Source organism: Mesoplodon mirus, assembly GCF_964341445.2.
Source record: "Mesoplodon mirus genome assembly, chromosome: 13".
Lineage (NCBI taxonomy): Eukaryota > Metazoa > Chordata > Mammalia > Artiodactyla > Ziphiidae > Mesoplodon > Mesoplodon mirus.
This window is the reverse complement of record NC_138989.1, coordinates 580,707-590,441: the sequence shown is the minus strand read 5'-3', so window position 1 is coordinate 590,441 and position 9,735 is coordinate 580,707. Positions and strand designations below refer to the sequence as shown.

The following is a 9,735-nucleotide window of genomic DNA, read 5'->3' as shown; positions in this document are numbered from 1 at the left end:
CTGCCGATGCAGGGGACAGGGGACGCGGTTTCGTGCCCTGGTCTGGGAAGATCCCACATGCCGCGGAGCGGCTGGGCCCCTGAGCCATGGCCGCTGAGCCTGCGCGTCCGGAGCCTGTGCTTCCCACGGGAGAGGCCACAACAGTGAGAGGCCCGCGTACCGCAAAAAAATTTTTAAAAAAAGAACCCCACACAAAAGTGGTAAGGCAAAGCTTATGGTGATAGAAATCAGAACAGGGGTTGCCTCTGAGTGGAGTGGTGAGCTGGGAGGGACATGAGGGGACTTTCACTGTGAAAGAGATGCTCTGCATCTTATTGTGTTGATAGTAATGCAGGTACACATTGGTTGACATTTGTCAAAACTCACCAAAATATACACTTAAAATCGGTGCCTATTTTAGTGTAAATTTTGTCTACATTTAAAAAGGAAGAGGGGCTTCCCTGGTGGTCCAGTGGGTGGGACTCTGCGCTCCCAGTGCAGGGGGCCCGGGTTCAATCCCTGGTCAGGGAACTAGATCCCACATGCATGTAGCAACTAAGAGCCCGCATGCGGCCACTAAAAAAAGATCCCGTGTGCCACAAGATCCAGCGCGACCTAAATAAATAAATAAAAAGGAAGAGCAAGCACCATGTTAGAATGAAATCTTACCATTTGTTGTTTTTAATTCCTAAGTACCTGAGAACAGACCTCAGTCCCCAGCTGCTCCCCAGTCTTGACCTTTCTATGAATCTGTGCCACTGTGCAGTGATGAGCGCCAGGCCCTGGGCAGACCGCCCCTGCCTGCTGGGTAACTGTAGGTGGATGCTTTCATCTCCCTGTGCTTCAGTTTTCTCAGGGGTAACATGGGATGATAACTGCCCCTGTCTCAGAGATGAGGATGAATGTGTGCCAGGCTCTAGTTACAGAGCAAGGTGAGGACTTCATAAACGTTAGCTGTTCTTACCACTTCTTTCATACTTCAAAAACCATAAAAGTTATATATATATACATGCCTTTCAAGGGTAGCAGGGTCAGCCCCCATCATGAGGGATTTTGTTATAGTAATCATAAACCCCAGGAATTCAGAGCACAGGGGACTGATTTGAGAGACTGTGTATTGTGATAGAGGCTGTTGCCAGTAGCATCCATCCTCTTGATAACAGAAACTCCCAGCTGGAGCTGGACACACTGCTACAAACACACATCCTGTGGCCTGGTGACTTAGTGGAGGCAACAGACGGTGTACACAGCTAGTGAGTGACACCCTTGAATGAGGGTGTGCAATGTGCCTTCCACCTGGGAAAATGCAGACAGTAACAAGTGGGACCTGGAGCAGCTGTCCTAGGCCACAGGTGGGACTGGAGGTTAGAAGGCACTTGTGTCCTCGGCACCAGAAGCTGCCCTCATCAGTCCTGTTTTTCTGCTTGGGCTGTTGCATGAAAGAGAAACTTCTCTCATTTAAGCCATTGAATTTCGGGGTCTCATAGCAGCTTTACCAGCCTAACCAGTATCTTAATACCGTGATTTTCTGTGGAATCCAGCTAACAATAGGTATCCTATTATGGCTGGATTCTCCTCACCACCATCTAATGCAGTCTATACTCCATTAAACAAGACTGGGATAAAAGCAGGGGTGGGGGGAAACACAATTCCACTATTAAGAAGCCAACCCTACAGATGGCCAAGAAGCACATGAAAAGCTGCTCAACACCACTAATTATTAGAGAAATGCAATTCAAAACTACAAGGTATCACCTCACACCAGTTACAATGGGCATCATCAGAAAATCTACAAACAACAAATGCCGGAGAGGGTGTGGAGAAAAGGGAACCCTCTTGCACTGTTGGTGGGAATGTAAATTGGTGCAGCCACTATGGAGAACAGTATGGAGGTTCCTTAAAAAAGTAAAAACAGAACTATCGTATGACCCAGCAATCCCACTACTGGGCATATACCCAGAGAAAACCACAATTCAAAAAGACACATGCACCCCAGTGTTCACTGCGGCACTAGTTACAATAGCCAGGTCACAGAAGCAACCTAAATGCCCATCAACAGAGAAATGCATAAAGAAGAAGTGGTACATATATGCAGTGGAGTATTACTCAGCCATAAAAAAGAACGAAATTGGGTCATTTGCAGAGACGTGGATGGACCCAGACACTGTCATACAGAGCGAAGTAAGTCAGAAAGAGAAAAATATTGTATATTAAAGTATATATGTGGAATCTAGAAAAATGGTATAGATGTATTTGCAAAGCAGAAACAGAGACACAGACGTAGAGAACAAGGGGAAAGGAGGGGTTATGTGATGAACTGGGAGATTGGGATTGACACATACACTGACACTGTGTATAAAATAGGTAACTAATGAGGACCTACTGTAGAGCACAGGGAACGCTACTCAGTGCTCTGTGGTGACCTAAATGGGAAGGAAATCCAAAGAAGAGGGGATGTATGTGTACACATAGCCGATTCACTTTGCTGTACAGCAGAAACTGACACAACAGTGTAAAGCAACTATACACCAATAAAAATTAATTTTTAAAAAAAAGCAGCCAACCCTATACTGGCCACTATTCACCTGTGAGGTAGAAATGAGAGAATTTGAGATGTAAACCCCTGCAGGTAGAAGTGGATTTCCACGAATGAAGAGGAATTAAGTTTAGGAGAACTGACGATCTTTGGGGAAGGGAGCAGGTTTAACCTAATTCCTGATTGCAGTTGGTCTCCTAACTCCACTCCTGATCCCAGATCACGAGAGGGCCAGGGTCCGAGTCAGCCCCGGAGACTGAGGGGGGAGGTCTAGTTTCACATGTATTGTGAATAGCCTTCACTGAGAGGAGGAAAAATGTGTATGCTGTTACACATGGTGGGGCTCTGGTCAGGAAAGCAGCCCATCCCAGGTGATTCAAGAGAGGAAGTGCAGCCCTGCGAGTGACAAGGGACGGCCACAGCAGGAAGCCACCGAGATCCTCGGAGCCCTGAGATGGCAAAGATGCAGCCACTGAGGAAGCTGCACTGGCAAGGGAGCCTGGACATTTCATTTGCAGATTAGCAAAGGGGTTATTTTACACAAAGCTGTCAGGATCTTGCAGAATTTTAAGAGATCCTGAAGGGCATTTATTCCTAATTCATGAAATGCTCTGTGAGCAGTGTTTGGTTGTGGTTGACTATATGTAGCCACCATTTCTACACCAAATTAGCACAGAAGGAAACCCAGTTGGTGTTTGCTTACGTGTCTTTCCGTTACTGAGCTAGGCTGACTGAGGCTCACTGTCAATGAAATCCGCCTGCTGAGTGCTCCCCAGGCCCCTGATGCCCTGTCATCTAGTAGGAGAAACAGGGACTCTCCAGAAATAACACTGCTGAAAAGAAACATGATGTAAAATGGTATAAACTTAGTTCCATGTCTGTACGTGCACACAGGTTCAAGGGTCATTTGGGGTTGGGATCAGGGAAGGTTTTATGAAGCTGACCCAGGTCAGTTTTCTGCTCACTTGTCGCATCCCTAGGGGACAGTCTGCTGGGCCAGAGTCCCCTACCTGCGACAGCCCACACCCCCTTCCCAGCTGCAATGACTGCACAGTGGGAGTGTCCCATGTGCCCCAGTGGGGTATTTACACCTAGGAATCACCAAACGCTGCGCATCAGGCTTCTTCCTCCTGCGGAGCTACTTAGATAGCTCTGGGAACAGTGAGCACCAGCCCCAGCCTCAGACACGTGCTCAGTGAGCAGAGACAGGGCAGGGGCAGCTCAGGGCAAGCGAAGCGGGCAAGACATCCGAGCAAGGCCAGGGCACTCCTGGCCTGTCGTGGGCACTAGGACTGGCCAGGAGAGGCCGAGTCACATCGCAGGAACAGGTCACCCCAGTCTCCAGAGGCTTGAGCAGACAGGTTCACAGCTTGCTCCCATCTGCCGGCCATTGTGGGTCAGCTGCTGGCACTGTCCCTCAGGTAGGTGCTCACGCTGACCAGAGCACCGGCTGAGGACAAGGCTGTCGCTGTGCGGGAGGGCTTCGCAGCAGCTGGTCAATGCTGTGCACCGTCTCGCCGGCTTGAGGAGCTGTGCCTGCCGCCCCACAGCGCGCATCTACGTCCCGGGCGAGTGCTGGCGGGGCCTGCAGAGCCCACCCAGTGCACGTGGACCAGCTAAGAAGGGAAGCCAGACAGGCTGCTCCTGGCCAGATGGTAGCGGGCTGGGAGGCTGAGCCATGTGCGCGGCACTCGGGCCGCTGGAAGGCTTGGGCAGCAGCGGGAGGACGACGACCCTGAAGCTGGACAGCGTGCAGGGGCTGCCTCCACAGCTGGGCCAGGATCCGGCTGACGCGGAGAAAGGCGGGGCGCGGAACAGAGACAGGGAAGGAGCCGTGGGCCGGGCTGGGCCAGTGAGAATGGTGCCGAGGGTGGGAAACCCTGAGGGTTAGAGACCAGAGGGCTGTATCGCGATCAGAGTTGATCAAAGGAAGAGACTCTTTTCTGGATGGAAATGAGGCGTTCCAGCTTTCAACACACCAAGGCTTAAGCACCGGGAAAATCGCTCCAAAATGTCCATCAGGTCTTTAGAAATGCACACGGAAAGCTCACAAACGAAACAAAGGCCCTGAGACCCCAGGAGCCGAGAATCACCCCCGAGCGGAGCCTCGTCCAGCAAGTGCCAGACCAGGCGAAGGAGGGCCGAGCGCGCAAACCTCGAGGTGCTTCCAGCCCCAGCCAAAAGCACGCTGTTCGGGAGGGGGTGCCCACTCCGCCTGGAGATGGGCTGGGGTGTGAGAGGGGGCCTGGCGCAGGAGCGCCGCCCTCCGCACCCCACCAAACAGGCAGACAAAGGGGTCAGCAGCCCAGTGTCACATCTCCTGTGTTTCCAGGAAAAAGTCATTGCCAAAGAACGCTTCTTACGAGAACCCGCAACACTTCGTGACATGAATGCTGGCACGAAGGCAAGCAGAAGAGCTCCAGTAAACGCTGCTTCCGGCGCGGGCAGTTACTGACCGCCAAGAATTCCTCCTCGTTTAGGGAAAGGCTCGGAGGCTCCCCTAACAGCTATCACGCTTGTCTACCGCACTGGACGGCAGCGGCATAAAGAACCCTACTCTGTCCCCACCTAGTCGGCTGCAGGACGGAGGAGACCGCGTGACCGGGAGGGCTGGGACCAAGTCCTCGGGCCCACACTCGGCGCGCACTGCTGCCCGTACTCGCACCCCCTCTGAGCCGGGAAGCAGCTGCTTGGGAGTCTGCACCTGGACCACTCCGGTAGCACCCACTGCACGACCGTTAAGAGGGTGCAGCACAGAACATCTATCCGACGGAGACACGACTTAAAAATAAACCCATCAACTCATTAGTTTAGCGCCTGCGAATGTTTAGCAGCTTTACAGGAAAAGGAAAACGTTCTGATACATGTAATCACGCTCTTCGTGATTATCATAGGAAAGAAACTCTGCATCCTCAGTACTTCAGGAAGTTAAGGCCACAAAAGGAGGCGGTCAGAGCATCTCCATTTAGGTCTGGGTGGTACACGTGATACCTGACCCTTGGTTATAGAAGCTCACGAGGTGGAGACACAAGAAAACATGTGTCCAACCCACCACAAAATCGAATTCTGTGACCACTGGTTTACTGCTCCTTTTCTGTACGTTTTTTACCATGCTGGTTAAATGACAACATTTAACTGAAGAATTTACATCCGGTCTACTCTCGCTGATCAAAAATGAAGTATGGATGAAGAAGGCAGGTGAGACTGGGGAGCCACAAGGTTGCGACTTGGAGTCACGGTCCCACTGCTGCAGGCAAGGGACAGTCAGTGGAGGCCAGGGGCTGGACGACACTGGAAGCACGCATGCAGTGCGTCCACAGCCTCAGGAGCGGGTTCCCCGTGAAGGAGCGTTACTCCTGTGAACACTTCCCACCTCCGTACTTACTGGCGTGTGGTGACAAGTGAAGTGCGGGTGAAGAAGGAAGAAACACGGCGAGATGCTACGCTCCTGCTGTGGTCAAAAGCAGCCACAAGAAGTTAGATTTCATGGCCATCTGAAACTCTGGCAGAACAATAAACTTCTCTTAAGTTATCTGAACAGAGTTGGTAACAACATGAGACAAAAGTTACTCCCAGTTATGACAAAATATATATATGAAAATGAAAGCACCCCAAGGAAATATAAAAATCTTTAACAAAAAATAGTTTATTGCACAAAATTCAAGGAATTCCCAAGCACACTTAAATTTATAAAAAAATCAACATGCTTTTTAAAGTTACAATTCATTGTGCATGGTGACACTTTTCCCCTGAATAGCCCCAACCTGAGGACTCCCTTTTAATGAGGAAATTTTTATTAAACGTGAATAACTTAAAACCACCGAGTTTTCTAGATCCTCTGAAGCATTCCTGTCAAGGATCCTATTGTAACCTGAGACCACCATACACTGAGAGGCGCCCTGCGGGGAGTGAGTGAACCTGAGTGAGGCTCCGAGAGACACTCACACGCCCCGCCCTGTGCACATCACGGCCCTTGGGGACGCTCTAGGACATTTCTCTTTCAGATCCGCTGGTCCCTTTCACTACTAGCAATCTTTACACACGACATTTAATTTTCGTTAAAAAAATACTCAGAGAAGTAGGAATATATGTCACGGTGCCCTTGCAGGCCCATGGCTTTTGCAGTATCCCTATACCAAGAAAAGTCTTTAAACCGAGGAGGAGCTGAATGAGAATTTTCCTAATGCAGCATTCCACAGGCTGTCTTCCTCGAGGCCCACCCTGGCACCTGGACCCCAGGCCAGAGTGTGAGCCAGTTTCACATCTCATCAAAGACACTGCCTGTTACACCTTCCAAATAGTAGAACAAAGGCATGTAAATCTAAAAGATCCGTGGCATCTATCTGATGTGTACCGTGGAAAAATCAACAATAACCACTCGCAGTAAGTTATTTCTGGAACATAAGAAAATCAAGTCATAACATCACGAAGTGTCCAAGCTGACATGCTCTCCAGTGAGGACACGACATACAGGATGAACAACATACACAAATACAGCGCAACAGCAAACGTGTTTCTACACGTGCTCCAGAGTTGACTGCTGTTTTCCATGAGGAAGTTCCTAATTCCCACTTCTGCCCACAGTGGAAGAATATTTCAAACGCTGTTCACTAAAGAATCAAGCTCTGGGAGACAGGAGCGCCAGTAAAGCCCCTCAGAGAAAAAACCCGCAGCAAACGAAGAGCAGGAGATTCAGTCCAACCTCCCCCTTCAGGGTGATTTGTTAAGGAAGCCCGGACACAAGGGCCCCTGATCAGGAACTACAGGCCAGACGTGACAGCACGAGGGGCACACACAGGACATGGGGGGGGGGCAGCCAGAGCGCTCAGGCCAGAGGCGGGCCAGGCGCGCACAGAACTAGAGGATGAAGCTGGCACAGGATAACGGCAGGAGCCCAGACGAGGCGCTGCTGAAGGCGCGTGCACATGCACACGTACACACACACGTACACACGCACGTACACACGCACGTACACACACGGAGGGTGACTCGACAAAGGGAAAAGGGGCGGGGAACAGAGACTGGCTTTCTCTTGATGGATATACTCAGGATTCCTTTATCCTTTCCTAAGGAAGATACACTGTGATTTTCTGGAAGACCTCAGCAAGGAGCAAGAAAGCAGCTACAAAATGAGGCTAAGTGTGATTTCTTGGCTCTAAAATTAAAACAAAAGATATCGCAGCCAAAATAAATAAGAACATAAATTACCATTTTTCTTTTCCAATGGTACGGAAATAATTTTGTCAAAAACGATTTCCAACTTAAAATGAAGAGTAGAATAAAGTTTCAAGTATAATTTCCAAGATTAACCCTGTACAAATGATAGACATATTTTAGACGTTCCAATACTTGCTGGGGAATTTTTTTAAACACTAAACATCTTTGTGATTAATGCTACTCTAATATTATCAATTAACCTTCTAACAGCATATTGTGAGAGAACACAAGCAGATTAAAAACACCACACTGTCTTCTCCACAAGAGAGACCCAGGTGATGCGGTGACACGAGCGTGTCTGGCCTGATCAGTAACACCGCAGACTTCATCTTCAGACCAGCCCACCTGCACAGGGGGCCGCACAGACCCGTTCTCTCTCTCTCTTCTCTAACTTGGAACAATAAACATTATTTTAGATCATCTTAGCAAACTAGGGGCAAGCTTACAAACCTTGAGTCTCACAGTCACTCTAGGCAGGACCTCGCACACTTGGGGTGTCTGATTGCAAATAAACCTCGGGAGACCCTCTCGTGCTGACCTGCCCCTTTCGCTGCTCTCCAGATGAGAGGGTCAAGGGCCTTCTCCCCCTCCTGAAGGCTGTCACCACACAGAGGCCAGCATTATCTCTTGACGACCACACAGGCGCTGGTGGACGTTGCCACACAAGGGCAAAGTGCTCCCTGGCCTGGAGCCTGTGGGAGCCCTGGCCCTGCTCCTCCTCCTCGCTTCCCCCCGCCCCACCTCTTGAGGCCTCTCCCCACGCCTCCACATCAGGTCAGTGTGTGCTGACCGTGGTGTCTATGTGGGCGTCCTGGTGGCCATCAGGCCTTCCCCGGGGGTTGGCCAAGGTGAGCGAGGCCATGCAGGGCCAGGGGTCAAACAGGTGGACGTTGTGCACTCATGGCAAGGGAAGACCCTCAAAATTAAGTGAAACTAAAATAACAAAGAACTTCTGCCTAAGAATATTTGGCTTTAGAAGGTAAATAAAATAATTACGTTTCTTAAAACATAATTTTCTGACATTCCTAAATCCTACACATACGTTACTTCCTAACTGCAGATTTTCAAAAGGCAATCAATAAAAAGACAATTCGGGTCATTCTTAAATAATATGAGCATATACTTTTTAAAGATTAGATTATGATTTCCGGTATTTATATACACGTTCTACGGAGAGATGGCTATTGAAAACAAAACAAAATAAAATAAAAACCAAAGGTGCAAACGAAGTCTTGCTCCTGCAGGAAGGAAGGCTCTTTCTGAATCAGACAGGAAAGTGAGAAGCCGGACGCAGCAACGCAATGCCTCCGCCAGCGACCGTCCGAGAACAGCGTCTACGGTCAGGCCTAAGATACCTCCTTCCGCAAATAACCCTTCAGACACATTCAAAATGTCTCACTGAGACCTAAGTTAGGTTTTTAAGATTTGGTCACTTTGTGGGAAAAGCTGGTTGTGACCTGCAAATGACTATCATCAATTCTCGACTCTCGTTTTGTTATTTTACTCCTTGTAATGGCCAATGCAAAACTTAACTTTCATCTCTTAGAAAAACAATAGAGCACACAGTCAAATAAATAACACAGAGAAGAGAGCATTCCTGCGGTCAGCTACAAACACTCGGGGTGGGGATGCTCGGCGGTCACCATTCCAAAGCACTCTCTCGTGGCCCTGCTCCGACCGTGTTGCTCCATGTCTCCTCTGGGGTTGGCGTGATCGCCCAGGCGGGAGGGGCTGGCTGGGTCCCCCTGCGTCCACGAGGACAGCGACTCGTGCACAGTGACCGCGTGTGCCTCCATCTGGCGCTGCAGGCTGTCCATCTCCTGCCTGGGGAGACAGGGGAGGCGCGCGGTCAGACGACAGCCGGGGGCGCTGTTCCCCGCCCCGAGACAGCTGGCCACCTCGGACCCGGCCCTGACGGCAGGTCGCTCACGCACACCCTCGGGGGCCCATCGAGCCTCTCTCCTGGGACAGCGCGAAAGAGACTCTGGGCATTTTCCTGTGCA

At 50.1% G+C, this 9,735-nt stretch overlaps 1 protein-coding gene across 4 annotated transcripts in view; it reads right to left on the bottom strand.

The window, feature by feature from the left end:
* Positions 1–6,141: 6,141 nt before the first annotated feature.
* GOLGA3 (golgin A3) overlaps positions 6,142–9,735 on the bottom strand; it is a 46,607-nt gene continuing 43,013 nt past the window's right edge. For all 4 annotated transcript variants that reach the window (XM_082641547.1, XM_082641549.1, XM_082641550.1 and 1 more), the window contains exon 24: positions 6,142–9,556. In XM_082641547.1, coding sequence (XP_082497673.1) covers positions 9,340–9,556 — 217 coding nt within the window. In that variant the 3' untranslated portion in view covers positions 6,142–9,339. The remainder of the gene's footprint in view (positions 9,557–9,735) is intronic.